At 39.2% G+C, this 21,826-nt stretch overlaps 1 protein-coding gene across 1 annotated transcript in view; it reads right to left on the bottom strand.

The window, feature by feature from the left end:
* Nucleotides 1–21,826, bottom strand: part of ABI3BP (ABI family member 3 binding protein) — a 237,506-nt gene that overhangs the window by 37,622 nt on the left and 178,058 nt on the right. Inside the window, exons 31-38 of the mRNA XM_015410582.1 lie at nt 14,491–14,565; nt 13,180–13,254; nt 12,687–12,761; nt 11,700–11,771; nt 11,176–11,229; nt 8,933–9,001; nt 8,019–8,078; nt 2,178–2,285 (exon numbers count right to left, since the gene is read on the bottom strand). Coding sequence (XP_015266068.1) covers nt 2,178–2,285; nt 8,019–8,078; nt 8,933–9,001; nt 11,176–11,229; nt 11,700–11,771; nt 12,687–12,761; nt 13,180–13,254; nt 14,491–14,565 — 588 coding nt within the window. The remainder of the gene's footprint in view (nt 1–2,177; nt 2,286–8,018; nt 8,079–8,932; nt 9,002–11,175; nt 11,230–11,699; nt 11,772–12,686; nt 12,762–13,179; nt 13,255–14,490; nt 14,566–21,826) is intronic.

Genomic DNA, 21,826 nt, shown 5'->3' with positions numbered 1-21,826 from the left:
GAGGGCTTGGTGGTGCTGCCTCCCTGACTTTGCACAGAACTTGGATGGGCCAAGCATCACTGCTTCCCTTGCCTCATGCGGGGCTCAGGTGGGTGGGGTGCTGCCTCTGTCACTTAACATCAGGCAGGCTGGGTGCCACCTTCCCCACCTTGTATGGGGTTTGGGCAGGCCAGGCTCAGTCCTTCTGTCACAGTGCTGGCACATCAATCCCTGGTAGGTGCCTGGGTTCTCTTAATGGCCAATCCACCCCACCTGCGAGGTAAATTAGGATGAGAATGTATAATTGGCCCAAGGTTACCCAGGGAGTTGCCACAGGAGATTGGGGTTTTGAGCTCCTAAACTGAAGTTCTAACCACTACATCACACTAGCCTTCATGGTGTGACTGCTGTTGAACGTTAGCAAGCAGCTGGGGCTGGGTTAGTCATGCAAGTCACATGGTATCAATTTATCCAGTTGAAGTTGCCAGGCTTGGCTCCAATGAGTCCTCTCTCAAAACAGCCCTGAGAAGTCTCCCTTCCCTGCCTTTTACTGACAGAAACCAAGCCTGGAAAGCTTGCAAAACACTTACGGTTGCCTAACAATGGCCACTAAGGGCATCCATTTCTTAAAGCTGCAGGTGCTTCTTTAATCATTTTGAGGTTTGTTTGTTTTTTAGATTTCAGATTTTTCTTCAAACCTGGCACATTTTTTCAGGTTTGCAGAAAGATCTGTCTTGTCTGTTCATGGTTCCAGTCTCTGGAATTATCCTCAGATTTGGCTGACTTGGCTATTAGAATCTAGACTATATGTCATACTAGGGAATATTCTGATTTTAGGAATTCAAAAATGCAATGAGAGATACTATGAAAAATGAGCTGTGGAATAAATTCACGTGTTTTAAGTTATTTAAACTGTTCTTATTGATTTACGTTGCAATCCCTTGAATGATAAATGCTACACTTGTTCTTTTGTTTACATGGATGTCCTAACTAAAGCAATAAATCCTTTAATGATCAGATAAATTTAATCCCACTTTTTTGTATAGCATATTCTATATAAGCATATGCTGTGGTCTATAGCCTTCTTTTCATGCATTCCTTCCAGTATATATTAATACAAGTTAGAATTTGAGGGATAAAGCATTTTAAAATATCAGTATAACAATAAGCTCATGCATAGGTTCAGAGAAATTGTATAGTAACTTGAATTAAATGCCAGGAAATAGAAATGCCAAAGCAGCACTGAGTAGCAAAGTCTACTGTCAGGTCTGCAAATTAACATAATATAAGCATCCCTTTAAATAGAAGCATACACAGTCCCAAAAGCATGGTTATCAGTCATCCAGATTAAAAAGTAATTAAAATGTTAATCCTATACACCCTTACTAGAAAGTAACTCCCACTGAACTCCAAAGGTCTAACTTCCAACTGAACAAAATTTGGCTGTTAAAATTTTTCTACCAGACTATAAAGGCATATATCCTATGAACAAGTTCTGTCGGCACTAAATGGTCTCTGTCATAGAGAGCACTGGCACTTTCACTTGCCTACAATCAATGATTTTAAACAAGCAAACAGAAAGGCTAGTGCAGGAGAATCCAGGCCACTGAGGCTAACATTTTCTAAACATACATTTTACCAATGCTCCAGCATGCAATATAATGCATGCAACAGCAGTGACTCTACCAACTAGCTCTCTGCATATCACACCTAATCCAATTTCACCTGCTATTTTCATTTGCCTGCTAATGTCATTTGGCATCTGAAATCACTCCAGTTTCCAATATATAGGGCAGATGGACTCCCATTCTAGCTGTATCCAAAGAACTGAGAAGTGGCTCATGAAAGCTCATACCGTACCACAAAGTTTGTTAGTTTTTAAGGTGCTGCTGGACTCTTTTCTACTGCTACAGACTAATATCTACTGCTACAGATCGATATCAAGTTGTGTTTGTTTGGCTTTTTAGCCTACCACATCCTGAAGGCTGGGGAGAATTAGTGATGGCACAAATGCTTCTCAGTATTGCTATTTGTGATATAGCTCAGGATAACCATTTTACTCATTAAATATCACCTTCACTAGTGTCATGGCTTTAATGGGTTTCAAACTGTAATGATTTCAATTTAAAATGGTTTTCAATAAAAGACAGAAAACAGCTAAACATGTAATTTTACCCATAATCAGAAATTAATCTTACCAGAATCTGTTTTTTTCCTTGCAACTGTAGAGTCTGTTGATAAACTGGTGCTCGCACTAGAGCTTGTACTAAAAAGTCTGGTAATATCTTGATCTGTTAATATGTCACCTACAAAAAAAAAATAAAAATGGAAAAATAAATAAATAAGCAATACAAATACACAGAAACAGACTAGTGAACATGAAGGATCTTAAGGATCAGTATTGGGAGCACTGCTATTTCATTTCTTCATACACAATTTCGAACTGGGGATGAGAAGTTTGCAGATGATAATCAAGGCAGACTGTGAAGAGTTCCAGGGGGGTCTCTCTAAATTGGGTGCGTAGGCAACAATGTGGCCAATGAAATTCAATGTAGGTAGTAAGTGTAAGGTAATGCACATTGGAGCAAAAAAAAATCTAATTTTAAATATATGCCAATGGGGTCTGAACTGACTGAGACAAAAAGAGCTCTTGGAGTTGTAGTGGATAGTTCAATGAAAATATCAACTTATTTTGTAGAAATGGTAAAAAAGGCGAAGTCCAAACAGTGGATTATTAAGAAAGAGGCTGAAAATAAAATTGCCAGTATTGTAATGCCCCCATACAGATCTATTTTGTGTCCTCATTTGGAGTACTATGCATTTCTGGTCACCATATCTCAAAAATATATTGTAGATCTGGAAAAAAATCCAGAAGAGGGTAACCAAGATTATTGAGGGTTGGAGTAGTTTTCCTATGAGGAATATACAAAGCTGGCATTTTCAGTTTATAGAAAAGTCACATAATATAAGTTTATAAAATTATGTATGGGGTGGAGAAAGTAGACAGAGCGACCTTGTTCTTACTCTCCCATAATACTACAGTTTGAGGGCACCCACTGAAGTTGATAAGCAATAGATTCAGGACAGATAGAATGAGGTACTTCTTCATTTAACGAGTAATTACATTGTGAAGTTCATTGCCAGTGGACATGGTGATGGCCATGGTGATGGCCATGAGAACAGATGGCTTTAAGAGGTAATTAGAAGAACTCGTGGGCACTCAATGAAATTGCTGAGCAGTCAGGTTAGAACAGATAAAAGGAAGTACTTCTTCACTCAAAGAGTGATTAACACATGGAATTCACTGCCATAGGAGGTGGTGGTGGCTACAAGCATGGACAGAATTAGATAAACATATGGACGGAATTAGATAAACATATGGAGCAGAGGTCTATCAGTGGCTATTACCCACAAGGTATAGATAGGAGCTCTCAGTCTGGAGCAAGTGATGCACTGTATTCTTGGTCCTTGGGGGGGCAACTGTGGGAGGGCTTCTAGTGTCCTGGCCCCACTGGTGGACCTCCTGATGGCACCTGGTATTTTTGGCCACTGTGCGACAGAGTGTTGGACTGGATGGGCCACTGGCCTGATCCAACATTGGCTTCTCTTATGTTCTTATGAGGACAGATCTGTGGAGGATAGGTCCATCTAGTAGCCATGATAAAACTAAAGGGAATCTACATTTCTAGAGGTGACAAATCTCGAGGCAGCATCAGGGGAAAGCCTTCGTTTCTATGCCCTGCTTGTTGGTCCATCACGGCAACTGATTGGCTGCTATGTGAAACAGGATGCTGGACTGCATGGACCCCTTGAATGAATAACCAGCGCAAGGTCTTTCAGATAAATGTTGTTGTTTTAATAAGGCCAAATTGACACATGACGTTTGAAATGCTTTTCAGTCCTACCCCCACTACTGGTGGGGACTCTGGTAGGCATGTAAATATGAAAAACAGGTAATTTTAAATATATTTGTTATCAAGTTTCTGAATTGCTTGAGGGCCAAGTGGGAAACTAAATTCATAATTACATTTCAACCTCCTGTGCTTTATGACACATGTGTGAATTCCTTAGTTATTTGGTTACTATGTGATTAACAATAACAATATCTCCAAGTATTTTGCCTTAATTTGCATTTCCTAGTATTTCAGCTCATGGTTTATGGTTGACTGGTAGTTCAATATAAAACTGATTTGTGGCACTATATTATTATAGTTTCTTTTGCTCTTTAAAGGAAAAATACCACAAGATACACAAATAAAATTGTTATATATACAAGTATTAGCTTGACTCCTATTAGCCTACAACTTATTAAATGCAGTGCTTCCAAGTCCAACTCTTTGATGCCTTGACCAGCATTAATAGTTTAATTTTATAGTAAATTGGATTTCTTGCCTGTGAAACATTTTATGGTAAAATTTCCTTTGAATTGGCAAGGATTATTATGGAAGCACTACACAAAATAGACTATGTAAAAAGTCACCAGGCAAATTACTAAGCAGAATCAGTTATGAAATTTCAGAGACAGGAATAATTTGTTCAACACAATCTGACAGGTTTAAAAAATCCAAACAGCCTATTTAATTCATTTTATATTCATTAATTGTCAATATAATATTTAATCTCTATCAGTTCTATAAATGAATGCAGCAGTCTTTTACTCTCTCTTCACAACCTCAAGTAGCATTTCACTTTTCAGACCGTAACTTACCAGATCAGGGTCTTCAGATTCAACTGATGGCCAAATTGAGACCAATCCAGAACATGTTTACTTGGAGTCAATTACCATGATTTCACTGGCATTTACTTTAAAGAAAATGTGTTTTCTTCCTGCATGTCTTCATTAACATGTATGTTTATTAACAGAGGAGCTAACACAACTTCAGGATGTAGACAAGCTTCTTGGAGACCACCGTGGCTAATTATATCAAGCCAGAGGGGATTGTCCAGTTGGGTCTAGGGAGTAGTAAATATAATGCTATCTCGATCAGTGGGATTTTTATAATTGCCTTGAAGGAGATCATTACGATCTCCTGAAGAAGCTCTTCTTGGATTTGTCAGTTCAACAGGTATTAGTTGGCGCAAAATAGCCTACCTGAGCAAAGGAATCACGCTGGGTTGCACAACAATGATGAGCATGAATCGAATATGGAAGAGCAAAGACATCAGCCTAGCAACCAAATGCAGATTAGCCTGTGCTATTGTGTTCCCCATAGCAACCTATGGCTGCGAAAGTTGGACCATGAAGAAGCAAGATAGGAGGAAAATCATTTGAGCTGTGGTGCTGAAGAAGGCTCCTGCGTATTCCTTGGACAGCAAAGGTGACAACCAACCAAGCTCATCAAACCAGACATGCCATTGGAAGGAAAAATCACAAAACTGCAATCAACTAATTTTGGCCATGTCATGCGGAAGAACTCACTAGAAAAAGCAATTATGCTTGGATTGGTTAGTGGCAAAAAAGAAACCTGGCCACCAAAGAACACGGTGGCTAGACACCATAAAAGTTGACACCAGCCTGTGTGTGGAACAATTCAAAGAAACAGTACAAGACCAGAAAATGTGGAGAGAGCTGATCCATAGAATCACCAAGCGTCGAACACGACTGAATGGCTAACAACAACAATATCACCCTATGTGGAAGACATTTGTGATGGCATGGCATCTTAGCAGCTTCTGCTTGTGGAGATTGAATCATACAATTGATTTATTATTAGCTGGCACCTGCAAGCTTTAGAAGTAGGAAAGTTGGCATCTTTAACCCCTATACATTTTAGCCATTTAAACAAGTTATCTAGAATATTTTCAGAAAGTAATCACAAACTAAGTAAGTGGTTTGATGATGCAAGCTTTGAGTTCGGTAGCATCTTTAAAGACCAATAAGATTTCCAGAGTATAACCTTTTGAGAGTCAAAGCTTCCTATGTCAGCTATAAGACATGTATCTGACAAAAGGGCACTTTGACTCTCAAAAGCTTATACCTTGGAAATCTTGTTGGTCTTTAAGGTGATACTGGACTTGAATCTTGCTCTAGTTTGATGAGGAATGCAATGGAGTTAAGAGGATGCACACAGGTTGCCTACTTCAGCGTAGGGGACACAGTAACCAAAGCTAATGAACATGTGGAGGGGTAAGCAGTATCCACCTACTAACCCTGCCCTCAACCTTTATTCACTCAGCATCTCTTCTGCACAGATCTGTATGCACACTAGTATGCTCTGTATATCAGATCTGTACCCTGCAAAAATCCAAGAAATACACCCTACAGATCATCTTTGCCTAGGAACATGTGAAGCTGCTATATGCTGAGTCAGGCTATTGTGTCATCTAGTCCAATACTTGGCAGTAGCTCTCTAGGGACTCAGACCAAGAAAGAAAGTCGCTCTCCACACATGCTGCCTGAAATCTTTCAACTGAAGATGCCAAACATTGGATCTGGGACCTACTACTAAGCCATGGATCCTTAGATCTTGTACAGAAGAAGTGATGAATATATGGAGCTTGGAGACTGAAGACTCTGGGCATGATCCCACTCCACCCTCTACATGTTAATTTCCCTGGATTGCATGTCACCCAACACAGGACTCATCACTCATGGACTATTATTATGTCATTAACCACTATATGAAATAATGGAGGCTTCTATAGATGCTTGTGGGACAAGCTATGAGAAGCTTATTGATCATTCTTCATACATGACACAAAGTGTCATAGCGAGATCAGAGATTTTCCACAGTCAGATCCTGAGTTCATTTGTGTGGAAGCTGCCCCTGTAACTGCTTTGTTTCAGGTGTATATTCATAACTGTAACTCTATAGCATTCTATTTTTTGAGAAAATGAGGCCAAGCATTATCTTAAGTGTAAAACCAATCATTTCTGCTATTCATTTGATTAAAAAATAGCTACTCGGATAACCAAGATATGGGTATCTCCCTTATATATAAAAGCCGAATGGTGGTGGCACTTCTCTAGAACATTCCACACGCTCCGGAATTGGTTGGCGCCCTGGTGTGTCACTCAGAATCTGTCCCTATCCACTGGCTGCATTGCTTGAGTCTCGCCTCCAACATTCTAAACAGTTTGCTGTTCCTCTCCCCCCCATAGCCAGTCAGAACATAGAGGTTATTTGCATATGCAGCCTCATTGGCCTTTGCCTCGGAACACAGAGGTCATTTGTTGAGATCAGTTCCTCTGGAGAAAATGGTGGACTCGGTGTCATTATACCCTGCTGAGGTCGCCACAGCAAATTGACACTGAGTGTCCAAGGTCGGGGCACTCGCCCAGAGCCTCTTTCTAGAGACCATTGTATTTATTTCCACAATGGGCCTTTTTCCTAGTAAGTAATAACACACAATCAAAACATCAAACACATGTCAAAATATGCAACAAAACAATAAACAAGAAAGCCTAGCAAAACTCTAACTACTAAAGAACCTCTTGCCCATCCTGAGCACAAAACCACATGCATACATTTAAATAGTTAAAACAAAGTTCTGCAAGTATCGATGCCTCACCCCATATCCCCCTGCCAGATGTTCTTGTTCTGCCAGGAGCTGGTGTTGTTTTATGTGTAACTGAAAAGAAAAGAATGTCAAGTTGCTAAAGACATTAAACATCAGAAGAAAGCAATGATTCCCTTCTGGGGAACCATCATTGCCAATCTCCAGGTGAGGGCTGGAGAACACTCAAAATTACAACTGTTCTTTAGGTAGCAGAGATCAGTTCCTCTGGAGAAAATGGTGGACTCAGTGTCACAGCAAATTGCCACAGCAAATTGACACTGAGTGTCCAAGGTCGGGGCACCCACCCAGAGCCTCTTTCTAGAGATCATTGTATTTATTTCTACAATGAGCCTTTTTCCTAGTAAGTAATAACACACAATCAAAACATCAAACACATGTCAAAACATGCAACAAAACAATAAACAAGAAAGCCTAGCAAAATTCTAACTACTAAAGAACCTCTTGCTCATCCTGAGCACAAAACCACATGCGTACATTTAAATAGTTAAAACGAAGTTCTGCAAGTATCGATGCCTCACCCCATATCACCCTGCCAGATGTTCTTGTTCTGCCAGGAGCTGGTGTTGTTTTATGTGTAACTGAAAAGAAAAGAATGTCAAGTTGCTAAAGACATTAAACATCAGAAGAAAGCAATGGTAGAGATTGATTTTGGCAACTAACAGCTCTAAAGTCTTGCATTGTTCATTTAGACACAATTGAAAGGTTAATACTGAGATCAAGAATTGTGGAAAACAGACCTACAATAGTATCTGGACTACCTCAGAAGCAGGTAAGAAAGAACTGTATGACCTGCCTTTCGTCATATTTAATTTTTTTTCACTGAGCTGCATCAAAATTCAGGTAAATATTTAAGCATATACTATGCTTGTGAAAATAATGTAAGCAAGCTCATGTTATCATTGGTTCAAATGCTGCTGTAATCACTGCTGGTATGGAGAAGGCAGCAATTTTAGGGGAGGATGAATGAATGTACAGGCTTTGCATTCAGAGGGTTCCAGATTCAATCCCTGGTATATTCAGCTAAAGAACCACTGAACTTCCTCTCTTGGACCCTAGAGAGCATCTGCCAGTCAGAGCAGACATTGGTGATCTAGATGGGTCAGTGGTTTGACTCAAGTCATGGCAGGTGTGGCTGGACAACAGCGGGCCAACATGGCCTCTAGAATGTTATACCAAGGGTTGTGGGAATAAACTTGTCTCCTTGAGTTCAAGTACACATAAACAATGGAAAAAATAGTAGTAGAAAGGGTTGAGAGACTTGAAAGGAAGCATGTAAGCCAACGTCATCAAATGCCTCACTTAAGTCTCCTTATGCCTTCTAATGCTTTTAATTGAAAGAATTAAGCTAATTTGACTAATTTAGAAGATAAAATGAAAAAATTAAGCTAATTTGACTAATTTAGAAGAACACATTAAAAGAGTCATTGATTACCAGGTCTGGTCTGTGACTTATCCATCATCTTTGGTTTTGCAGTCGTCGTGAGATACACTTTATGAGATGCTGATTGAAAGAAAACAAAATAAGTTTAATTTTGATAAAAGTTACATGTAGTATAGTTCATTTCCAGAAAGGTGCAAATGTCACAACAGCAGATGAAACAGAGATGTATAAGCTTTGTCATTTCTAGCAATAGTTAAGATGTACATTAATGATGAGAGTAGAAAAAGAACTGATAGAAAATCACCATGGTTTCTGCTAACAAAGCAATGATCTAAATACCATAGGAGTTCCTTGACTAAAGTGTTTTTCTACACATCATGCAACATACAAAAAGCCCACAGAATCTCAGTGTGATTAGTTCACTGTGTTCATTGTGTAAATGGCAATACTAATTAAAGTATAGTGGGTGATCTGCTCTGCCATGAATTCAATAGATTCTTATACAACCCACTATACCTATCTCAGCTGTTCCCCACCAACACAAAAAAGCTGGGGATTAATACTGACCAATTATAGAGGGATGTAGTAACAGTCATTAAGATCATGTACTTGAAGCACTTGGAATACATTAACCTGCTTTTGTCATACAACGTTTTGAGTACACTAGACTTGCAGTTTGTCATAAAACTTTCTAACAGGTACAAAGGTATCTGATACAACTTGCAGTAGGTATTTAGGTAATTCCAAATTAATTCAACTGTATCAAAACTTTTCTTAGCCAACAAAGGTCCCAGTCACACACACGAGATAATGCACAGGGGAAGTGAGGCTATTTAACCCGGAGGAAATTGACCTGCAGTTGCAGCATGATCACACAGTTCTTTGAAGCTGTGGGCACAGTCTGCCACTGTGTGATTAGATGCAATCACGGGTGAGTTGGGTTTTTTTTTGCTGTTTGTTTTCTATTCGCTTAAATGAGGATCAATGAATTGCATTGATAGTGTGCGATGATGCACATACTGATAAGGGGGAAAAAACAACAGCACGGAGTCGGGATGGCCTGATCAGAGCATCCCGACGCCATGAGAGCGCGCTGGAATGATCACACGGGGGAAAGTCCGCTGTGGCCCATAGCAACCCGTTTGATACTGGACTTTCCCTGGTATTTTTTAAACTCCGCTTCTTCGGCAGAGCAAGACGGGTTGTCGACGGGTGCGGGACGCTTGCCAGATGTTCCCATGTGATCATGCCCTTAAAATCCGCCTGGCATTCGTGCCTATCGCGCGGCTAATTCTGTGTGTGATCGGGACCAAAGAAGTCTTTATTCCAATCCAAATAACTGCACTATGATTAGGTTGCTGCTGGAAATCACTTCCATGTGGTCAGGACCTCACCTGGCTGACAATATTTTTGAACAATCTTTGTTCACGAATTTGCTACACAATCACACAATAAATACTTGAGCAAGCATTGCATTTCCATGGAAGGTAGGGGACTCATACTAATCATATGATCAGACACAGATTGAGGGTTGGTGTGGTATAGTAGTTAGTATCAAATTAGGACCTGGGATAACTGGATCTGAATCCCTCACTCAACCACAGAAGCCCACCAGGTGACCTTGGGCCCATCAAAATCTTGCAACTTAACCTACCCTCACAAGCTTGTGAAAATTAAGTGGAAGCAGGGTGGGGGGGATGACGTGAAAAGCTGTGTCCTCAATCCAAAAGAAAAGTGGGATATAAATAAAAAATAAGCATAAGATTAAAATGCTTCGTTAGCCACATAGAGCCTCTGTCACAAAAATAGTGGTTTCCAGCAATTTGTGTCTAAAGGACATTCTGGAATCCACAAAACCTAATCAACAGGCACAAGATCAAAGCCTGCTATAGGGAAAACATCCTGCCTCCAGCATGTGAGATATCATGAATGTTGCTGCCACACCACTGAATGTTTATCTCCCTCACTTTGTCACCTCTAACCATGTTATAACAATTTTGGCATAAATTGATTGCATAATATTGCACTTGCATAAAGCCATGAAGTGAGCTGAACTGATATTCTTGAAAGCTAAATTTGCCAGTTTGTGCTATAAACAATTGATTCCATAGCTATGATAATATCCTCATTCCTCACCATTCTAAATCCTCAGAGACCACTGTCCTTAACAACTCCTTTCCTGAGATACATGTATCATTAGATCATAAAGCAAAATACACAGTTGAAGTTCTGAGTCTGCATAACAGATTCAACATACTGTACTAATTCAAATGAAACAACAACAAATTCATTACCAGTTTTTATATGTGGGCTTTCAGTTGTTTCCACACTTGGGAGCTTGAATGGAACTGAAAACAAAACATTAGAACTTGGTAAGTGTATGCTGCATCTTCTGTAAAAGGAATGTCCACAAGTTCAAAGGAAAAGAGAGATTCTTTCAAACTAATCTAGAGGTTGCAATGCTCAGAGATGGAAACCTGGCTGGGGGGCAGGGGTCATGCTTTCATGTAATCTTTGAGACCAAGTGGAAATTCAGAATTGACAAACTCAGATACAGAAGCAGAATGTTGAGGGAATGATTTGATGACAGTTCAGGGCTTGCGCTGTGCCAGGAGGTGGAGGTTCCTAAATGGAGAAGCAAAGAAAAGGTCTGGAAATAATCATAAGCAGTGCGCCCTGCAGAATAATCAACAAGTAAAAGCAAGTAAATGAACTTATGAACTTTTAAAAACAAAGGGTGGTTTTTTAAAGTTTAGTAACCTGGAAGATACTAGATAAAAGATCCAGTCAGTTTTGGAGGGGAAAAAAATCAAATTACCCGAAGTATCTTTGGGCCCACTGAGAACGTGAATATGAAGGTTAATTGATCCTGGGAATGTTTCCACTGGTGCTATGGGAACAAAAGAGGTGTGGCAATTGAGACCAAGCAGAGGTTGTCTTAATCTCATGTGAGTGGAAAACAAGCAGCATGAGAATTTCACAAAATAAAATACGTTTCCTATACTCAAACCCCCAAGCACTTCCATTGCCTTTTCCTTGCATGTCTTGTATCTTTTGGATAGTAAGTCTTCAGACAGAGACTGCTGTGACTTTTAAAATAGCATTAGCTGCAGGCTGCATCCACACGTTGATGCAGCTTGCAGCTAGTACAGTTGCTATTTTAAAAACCACAACAGTATCTGCCTGGAGTCTTACAATCTAAAATGGAATATGATTTTCCATGTTGCATCCATTTGCAGTGGCAACAGAGTCCATGAGTAATGAATTCCTGCCTTGCTCAGCCATCTTGTTGTTTCCCTTCCTGATTCATTTGTAGGCAATCTGAACAAAAGCCGCTGTACCTTTCCCCTTATATTTCTGTAATGAAAAGGACCAGTTCAGAATTCAGAGGAACTAATGACAATGTTACTGTGTTATAGCAATTGCCAATTTTTGAAAAAGCTATTAAAATGTCCTCCAGTGGTATGTAAGGAAAAATGGATCCATTTGTCATATTTAAGAGAAAAGAGAAATCTTACCATTTCATGCCATACATTGAAATCTGTTGGCTAATACAACATATAAAACTTTTTTAAAATTTTAGATGTGAAAAATTAGGAACCACTGGAAATAGCAGCTTTATACCTCGCTCTTAAAATTCCATAATTTAATATAACGATCCAGAATATACAAAACATCAAAAAGATGTTAGTAGTATACTTAGAGATATCACAGGTGTCACCTCATCTGATATAAAACTGTCAGACCATTTTCAAAGCCTGGTAAAACCCTACCTATGCTGAATATGTACAAAGAATGTAATTACCAGGTTTAGTCTGTGATATTTCTGGTTTGCCAGATGTTTTGGGTTTGGAAGGAATGAACTTTGTTTCTTTTGGAGCTGGAAAAAAGAGCAGGGTTATTGTATTTTTTAGCAATCACAGACTCATGCCATGTTTAGCTCAAGGGGAGTGCATGCCTTAAAAGCATCAAGTAAAGATAATGATTCTCTGTGTTTCTGGCAGCTGATTAAATTGGCTTGGAAAATAAAAAAAGAATGCAGTGATGCACAATGACAGGTAATGGTCAAGTTCTGAGGAGAACACCACATCAGGTATGAAAGACAGAGATATCAATGATAGTGTGGAATATGTGCTTTAGAGAAATCATTTCTAAGGCAACTATAAGAGATCAGAATGGTGGGGGGAAACAGTGAATGAATATATGGTATGTCACAGTATAAAACAAGTTTTTTTTTAAAAAATGCTTTTGATTCAGAAGACTGAATAAACAATGAAGTCCACCAAGGAAATCGTTACCCATAGTTATCTTTCGTCGTTCAGAAGGCATAGTAGGTTTGATTGTAAGTGGTTGTGAGGTTGTTTGATAAAGTGCTGTTGGAAGGAAAAATGTAAACATCTTTACATAGCTATAATAAAGATAATAAAAGCTACAGTGACTCTAGGTCCAAGCAGGGGATCTCCCAGCCATGGACCAGTTGGCCGGTTGGGGAAACCCTGCCCTAAGCATGGCGACGTCCCCGACATGATGACATCACCCGGAAATGACAACATCAAATTGGGGGTGTCATGCAGGGACACTTTGGTTTGGGGGCAAAACTCTATGGTATGAGGGTGAATTTACCATAGAGTTTTGCCCCAAAACCAGAGCATTGCCCCCGGAGTTACCGACACGATTATGTCATTTCTGGGTAATGTCATTGTGTCGCGTAACATTGAACGATGTCCCCACCCACCTTGGAACACCCCCAAAATCCCCCTGCCGGATGGACAAGGAGACCTGGCAGCCCTAAGTGACTCTGAGATAATGGATCATTATGTTGGAATATACTCTCCACAAGGGATATTGTTGAAAAAGTAAAAACACACTGAAAATTATAGGTTGGCAAAATATTTGATAAGATCACTCTTTTAACTTTTAGTAACTTCAACGTTATATGGGGTTGACAAGGGAAGATGAAGAACTTCTCTGAAACAACTGCAGATTCTGCTGAGATCATGCACATAGGCTCATATATGAATAAACCCCACTGATTTTGACACATACGACTTTGTATGATTGCAAGCTTTACCCATGAGAAGAGAAAAGAGAGATCTGTACAGTCATGATTGTAAAAAATGACACATACTCTCTTGGTCCATTTTGTATGGTTATTTAAAACACAATTCCAATAACTGTGAAAAGGCCCTAGGAATGCCAGGTAGTATTCATGGTCTGCTAGCTCAATGTCTTATTCTAAGCTGCAGCTTTTAAGATATAGGCATCATTTATAAAAGTAGATGATATTAATGTAGCATTCTAGTTTCAGTCACTTCTGGTGTTTGACAGCTAATGTCTATACCTTTACAAGAAGAAGTAACTGTGACTATACTATATCTCTGACATTCTATCTTCTCAGGTCAATGCTTTCTTGTTTTGCTATATCTGGCAACAGAATAATGGTTTCCACAGAAGACATGGGTGGCAATATGATATTTTCCTCTTATGACTGTAGCTGCTCAGGCATAACTTGAAGAATTTGGCTATTTGTCTCTCAAAATATAGAATGTGAGGTTTGGCTAATAATATAATTATATGAACATATAGAATTACAAAAGTGACTCAATTACCAGGTTTGGTCTCTAGAATTCTTGGCCTAGTGGATGGTTTTGATTTATTAGGAATGAAGTGTTCCACTGCTGAAGCTGAAATAAAAAATTTAAACCTGGATTATATCTCTCAATAACATATTTTGCTCTTCTGCTTGCAGACGAGCAAAGTGAAAACAAAGTATGTTAAAGCAATTCCCAAAACTAACTATGGTAATGCCAAGAAGGAAGACAACAGTTAATTTGTTTTGGCCCAGTCATGTTGATTATGAACTTTCCGAAAACCGGTATTGTCAATTACTGGAGAAGAAAGGCAGAAGACAGATGTGAAAAAGAAAGAAATAATTGTTTTATAGCTTGGTTGGTGAGAGAAGATAGTCCAGGTACAATACAAGATGTCTGTTTATTCAAGAAAGGAGTAGGCAAGGGTTTCCTGAGCCCCAGGATAGTTTTTCATTGCTACCAAGGGGAAGGAAAGGGTAGAAAGATCTCCCTCTGCTAGCAGCAAGCATGTAGTATATAATTCATTGTTACCTAAATTCTTTGTTGAAATAACTTGCTTAGAACTTTTGTAAATGCATTCAAAGGCAGTTGGAGCCTATGCCAATTACCAACTAAGGGTTCAGCACAGGGTTCATGACCCAGAAATGTTTTTTGCACTGCAGTTCCAACTACATTTCAGCAGATTTACAGTAGTATGCCAAAAACCAAATCTGGACTGGACTCTGAATGTAAACAGATTTTCCTTATAATCCTTAAGACGAGGCATCTGTAACTCTGCTGAGCCACTCCTGTAAAGTGCATCACATCCAAGTAAGTTAAATTTATATCTGATGCAGGGAGCCTTTTTCTTTTCTTTTTTTAAAGGAATAACTCATATTTTAACATATTAATAACTCATATTTTAAAGGAATAACTCATATTTTCATACAGAAATGGGACTAATGCAAAATTAATCTTGCTGTCTCCTTTGAACTACAAGATTTGGATCAATGTAGAAATGCTTCTGCAGTTATGATTTCACCATGCAAAGAGCAGTAATCACTGCATAGTTTGAGTTAAAGGGCAGTGGAGTGCATGGAAAGAGAGAATGGTTAGTAACACGTTGACACAAGCTTCTTCTTAGAATCCCTTCTCCTGAGAGGATCAAAAGAAAAACATGACCATGAGTAAACAGTGTTGCCTTTTCCCATTCAAGACTATAGTAGTGAGAATGGTATAATATCAGTTGGAAACAATGGAAAGAAATCACAACATAGGTGGAGAAAAATATACAATTTGTTTTACACCAATGAAAGAAGATACTCAGATTTCTAAATGTTGTAAGCATTATTCTCACATATATAAGACATCAAAATCTCTTTTGCTGACAGTTTTATTGCATTTTCAAAACGTAAAATATATATTCATACATAAAAAGTTATTGGTGTGTTGAAATTAAATTCTAAAATTATGTTAGGATGTCAGGGCCTTTCCTGCATTGCTCAATAAATAACACCTGAATTAATTATGGCATTAAACATGTGTTTCAAACAGTTTTCCACATGTTACTCCCATAGTACATTCAGAGTCAGGGTAGGCATGCTGAGTACAGATGTGGCCTCGTTCCCACCCCCTGGTCTCCACCATCACTATTTATAGTCCAGTGATATGCAAATGCCTTATCAGATGTCCTTTGTCAAAAGTTTTGTTTAAAAAGCCAAGAATATTTTATTCATTTCATTTAAAACATTTCTGTGCCATCTTTGCACTCAGGGACCCCAAGGCAGTGAAAATCAAACACTAACACATTTCAACATTACAACATTTAAAATAAAGTATATACACAATAATTCAATAAAAATATGTCCTCCACCATTCACAGACAGGATTTTCCTGCTTTCTTCTCCTGCTCTAATCTACTGACTCTCCTAAAATGTTGTTCCCATTGGTCTGAAGAACCTCAGAAAGTGCATAAGATGCAAAGAATGAGAGTCTCCAGAGGGATGGGTAATCAGCAAAAACTGCCCTCCCTCTTCTGCAAACAGAAATGCCGTTCTGCCAGAGAAATTGCATGGCTGGATACATGCAGCTACCTTCTGAATAATCTTTTATATACACACAGAGGTCATTTACGCACACACACATATTTTACATAGTCGAGAAATTCTAAAATATCTGCAAGGTTCCTTTTTGAAAGCTATCTGCCAATCTCAGTTCTCAGTTGATTAATGTAGGAGTTTTAATCAGTCAAATAATCAATGACCTGCATAAATTTGTACATTGAATAAGACAAATTTTAAGAACATAAGAGATGCCAATATTGGATCAGGCCAAAGGCCCATCCAGTCCAACACTCTGTCACACAGTGGCCAAAAATACCAGGTGCCATCAGGAGGTCCACCAGTGGGGCCAGGACGTTAGAAGCCCTCCCACTGTTGACCCCCCCCAAGCACCAAGAAGACAGAGCATCACTTGCCCCAGAGCCCCTAGCTATACCTTGTGGCTAATAGCCACTCATGGACCTCTGCTCCATATGCCTATCTAATTCCCTTTTGAAGCCATCCATGCTTGTAGCCGTCACCACTTCCTGTGGCAGTGAATTCCATGTGTTAATCACTCTTTGGGTGAAAAAGTACTTCCTTTTATCCATTCTAACCCGACCGCTCAGCAATTTCATGGAGTGCCCACGAGTTCTTGTATTGTGAGAAAGGGAGAAAAGTACTTCTTTCTCTATCTGCTCTATCCCATGCATAATCTTATAAACCTCAATCATGTCACCCCTCAGTCGTCTTTTCTCCAAGCTAAAGAGCCCTAAGCGCCTTAACCTTTCCTCATAGGGAAAGTGTTCCAACCCTTTTATCATTCGAGTTGCCCTTTTCTGCACTTTTTCCAAAGCTATAATATCCTTTTTAAGGTGTGGTGACCAGAGCTGCACACAGTATTCCAAATGAGGAATTTTGAAGCAGTTTTTGTTTTTAAACAGTGGGAGTTGATACAACCATCCTCCAGGGAGGCTTCTTCAGAGCTAAGGAGCTTTCCCACAAATTAAATGGCTCTTCCTCCAATGGAAGAGTCACTTAAGTTGGAGGGAGGCTCCTTAGGCTGGGGGAAGGCTTCAATCTTTGCTCAGGGGAGCTGGAAGGCAGGGCTAGAAGGATCTTACCCAATAGAAGTATATTTGACAGGAAGGTGTGCCTCGGAAGAGTGATGCTTTACTGTGAGTATTAGGGAGAAGAAGTAATGCCTCTTTTAAAAGAGTGCCTTCTATTTGCAGTTTGTATGATTACTTACATTAATTGATGGGGTTGCCCAGTTAATATGAGGCAACTTTTTAAACTTATCAATTTTTAAAAATCTATTAATTTAACCAATTAGTGGATCCAACATTGGTGCCCAAATTTAAATGTCTGCAAGAAAAAAAGAACTGATAGTGAAAGTATATAAAGCACAGTTAATGATGACAATGGACACTCATGAGCAATGATTTCCTTTGGGGGCTGACTGATGTGCGGCGGGAGGTCTGGCCACAGAACTGCAGTGTTAGGAAGGCAAAGAGAAATTACACAAATAAGCAAATCACTGAGGGAATAAGAGCCTATACTTTACAAATTAGGAATGTGAAGGGAAAATGAAGTCCATGCTCCATGATGTCTTTATGAAAGCAATGTGCTTCTGAGACATAAAAAAATGAAAAAACACAAAGAATAACAATCATAGAAGGATCCAAAAAACTACTTAGCTTCATACGAGGGGCTTAAACTAGCCCAGAGGAATTTTTGACTCCCCCCCCCAATAGGATATTGCATTCTCCAGGCCAAGTTACAACCTGCACTCAAAAGCATTCTGTTTCAAAAGCAGTTTGTCACTAGGCAGGGGAACTTTATGGCCTGAGAAAAACAAGTCTAAGGTCCCCTTGGGCTCATGGAACTAGTTGCATGTTTTTTTGGATCATGGCCAGAATAATTATTCTTAACACAAAATGACACAAACTTTTGTTTCATAAAATTTTAAATACACAGTTCCAAATTAATGAGTAGAATCCCATCTAAAACTTGCATGTAGGTAGAAGATAAAATTTTCACTGATTCCCCATTACCACAACAGACTTCTGACCTCTCCAAGTTATTCCTTGGGGGTTCCTTATCCATCCAGTATTTAGGAGGCATTTTGGGCTGCAGTGGGAAGGGGGAGGTAGGGAAATCATGTGCCACAGATAGAAATCCTTTCATCTGTAGACATTTTAGGAGGGACCCAAGCCATTAGCCCCCAAAGATGTTTGGATAATGCATGCCAGTGGAACAGCACTCAAACATACTTAGTCATAAGCAGGGGTCATTTTGTAGAAACTGTATCCTATATGTTTAGTTCCCTGAGCATTTGAAAATATTTTTTTTCTACTTCAAGGCTGCAGTCACACTGGCAGCTTGGCGTGGTATGGTGGCACCTCAAATTGCACCAGTTCAAAGTGTAGAGGAGCATTCCATCCAGACCACACACCCTGTGGCAGGTTACCCATGCAGCCATCCCATGGGGGGGGGCATCCGTATTAGTGTTGCACTTCAACCACGGGATGAGCTGTAAGGGTGAGTTTTATTTAAATGCAAGCAGATGGATGCACATATGCGCATATAGGCAATAACGGGAAAAAAAGTGGCAGAAATGGATCTGCAAGTTCAGACATCCCTTCTAGGTTCCTTTTCCTGCAGGAGAGTTCAGATGTCAGAAAACCCGGAGGGAACACTGAACAACCCATTAATACTGGACTTTCCCCAGTATCAGTTTATTCCACTTCCATTGCGGAACAGCACAGGCTGCTGACGACTGTGTTACAGGAGGCAGATGTTCTCATCTGGAAGGGCCCATTCATTCTGCTCAGGTAATGCTACTATAGCGCCACAAACTGCATGTGTGACTGCAGCCCAAATGTATAGCCACTAGGACTCCTTTTTGAAGGAGGAGAATAGTGCTAGGGTAGAAGGAATTTTTTTTAACCTGTTCATCTTCTGTTGTTTCTACAATGAAAAATACAAGACTTCAACTTCTTCTGTCTTTTCATAAGAAAAAAATAGGTGCATGTAATTTTCTCCAGATGGAGACAAAAGCAGCCTGAAAGTGCTGTTTCTTTCTCTATAAAAAGCAGCCCTAGTGCCTGTTTTGGAAAAGAAAAAGAAAAGTATTTAAAATGGTCATGGAACTAAAACTTATATGTAGTTTCACCCTGTATGTACACTGATGTTCTCAAACCCCTTAAATGGTCCTGAGGGTTGGGTTGGATTCAAATTCCTGCTTCCATATATAGAAGGTTACTTCTGCTTGCCCTATGATTTCTGCCAATTCCTCCCTTCCTCTTCAAATACCCATATTTTATCCCCTGCCATTCCCCAAGGGTCGCCTGGCTCTCAGGAACAATATTTTGGGCAGAGGGGCTGCAGTGGGTCAGGAGAGGTAGAAAATCCATTTTGCTCACAGAGATGTGCTTGCTGTTCTTTGGATCCCATCCATAATGTGGAGTTTGAAAGCTGGCTTTTATGCAATGCACGGCTAGTTGCCTAGTCCTTTTAAGGATTAAGAATACATACCTTTATAGTTGGTACAATGCAATGATACAAGGGGACTGGCCCACTGTCCAGTTAATATGAACTCCGTTATACCTAGCTGGAGTGACGAGTTTAGTTACTGAAGCCAGGACATTACTCCAACAATTGTATTATGAAAGCATTTTTTTAAATAAAAAGGATCCCTTAGGTATGCTTTTAGAGGGTCAATAGCACCTGTCAGTATGTATTTAAAATGTTTCTTTTAAAGAAAAGGCGCTCACAAAATGCCTTCCTTGCCTATTATATTGTGGGAAACGTGACATTATTTAGAATTCCAGGCTTCACAGAATGTAAATCCATTCCATTGAGTTTCAACACTGTTGTAACCCTCACCAGGAAATATTTTTATTTATATAAAAAAGCTTCCTTAAAATATACACACATATTCTGGAAAGCGAAATACTTTAACACTGATATAAATATTGTGCAGTAACAATCCATTCAAATAATCTATTAACCAAAGAAGGAAGGTTGTTAATATAAAGATCCTATTAAACCTTTAGCATAAAATCCATGTAGTTAACCTAGAAAAGAAGCTGGAGATACATGATTGGATGATTTTGTACTTGTTTAAAAGTTAAAAGTAGTCATTGGGGGGAATCAGACGGGAAGTGTGGAGCTAGTGGATGGGGGAATTAACTCTCTTCTCCATGGCATTTACATGACCTAAATTGCCCCTGAAGTGATGATTTGTTATGCAGTGGAAAATTTATACACTCCTTTAATTTTTTTATTCAAAAGAAAGTAATTCACATAGGATACCTTCATTTTTTAAAGGCTTCAGAATTCAAGTTCCCCAAGAAAGCATATATTCTGTCATGCACAACCAGCGTAAACACATTTCTTGATGCTTACCGGTAACAAAAAGGTACATTGTACACAATTGTATGCTCAGACTGTACATACTACAGATCTAAACTCACTGAAAATATATTTTAGGGCTGAGCTCCAAATTAAAGGATTACTATAATGGTTATTCAGATTAGTCCTTTAACAAAAGTGTAATGAAGTTTATGAAATAAATATATAATAAGGTTTATGAAAGGATGACAGATTCCTTCCAAGAAGAAACTTTTGAAGAACCTGTAATGAAAGCTGCACTGAGAGCAATTGGAAGAAACAAACCACCAGGAGTAGATGGAGTATCAGTAGAGCTATTCCAAGCCACAGAAACAGTCCATCAAAATCTTCACAGGAATTTGCCAACAAATAGGGAAAACAAAACAATAGCCAACAGATTAGAAGTACTCAATTTACATTTCAATTCTGAAAAAGGAGATGTCAAAGACTGCAGCAGTTATTGGATCATCGCATTAATTTCTCACACGAGTAAAATGACACTCAAATTCTTACAACAAAGACTGTTACCATATATGGAATGAGAACTGCCAGATGTTCAAGCTGGATTCAGAAAAGGAAGAGGCACTAGAGATCATATTGCAAATTTATATTTGTTACTAGAGCATTTGAGAGAATATCAGAAGAAAATCTGCACGTTTCATAGATTACAAAAAGATTTGACTGCGTGGATCATAAAAAGCTGGTTCGGGCATAGACTTGGATTACTGTGATGTTGAATGGTTTGTCTTGGTTTTGGACCGATATCATTCTGTCATTTTTGAGATTGTATCCCGTTATTGTATTTCTCACTCTCTTGCTGACTATAAAGGCCACACCATTTTTTCTATGGGATTCTTGGCCACAGTAGTAGATATAATGGTCTTCTGAGTTAAATTCGCCCATTCCTGTCCACTTTAGTCCACCTCCTAGAACTAACA

This window comes from Gekko japonicus, unplaced genomic scaffold (genome assembly GCF_001447785.1).
Source record: "Gekko japonicus isolate JY-2015 unplaced genomic scaffold, Gekko_japonicus_V1.1 scaffold241, whole genome shotgun sequence".
NCBI lineage: Eukaryota > Metazoa > Chordata > Lepidosauria > Squamata > Gekkonidae > Gekko > Gekko japonicus.
The sequence above is the reverse complement of the archived record's forward strand: the minus strand, read 5'-3'. Positions and strand labels throughout refer to the sequence as shown.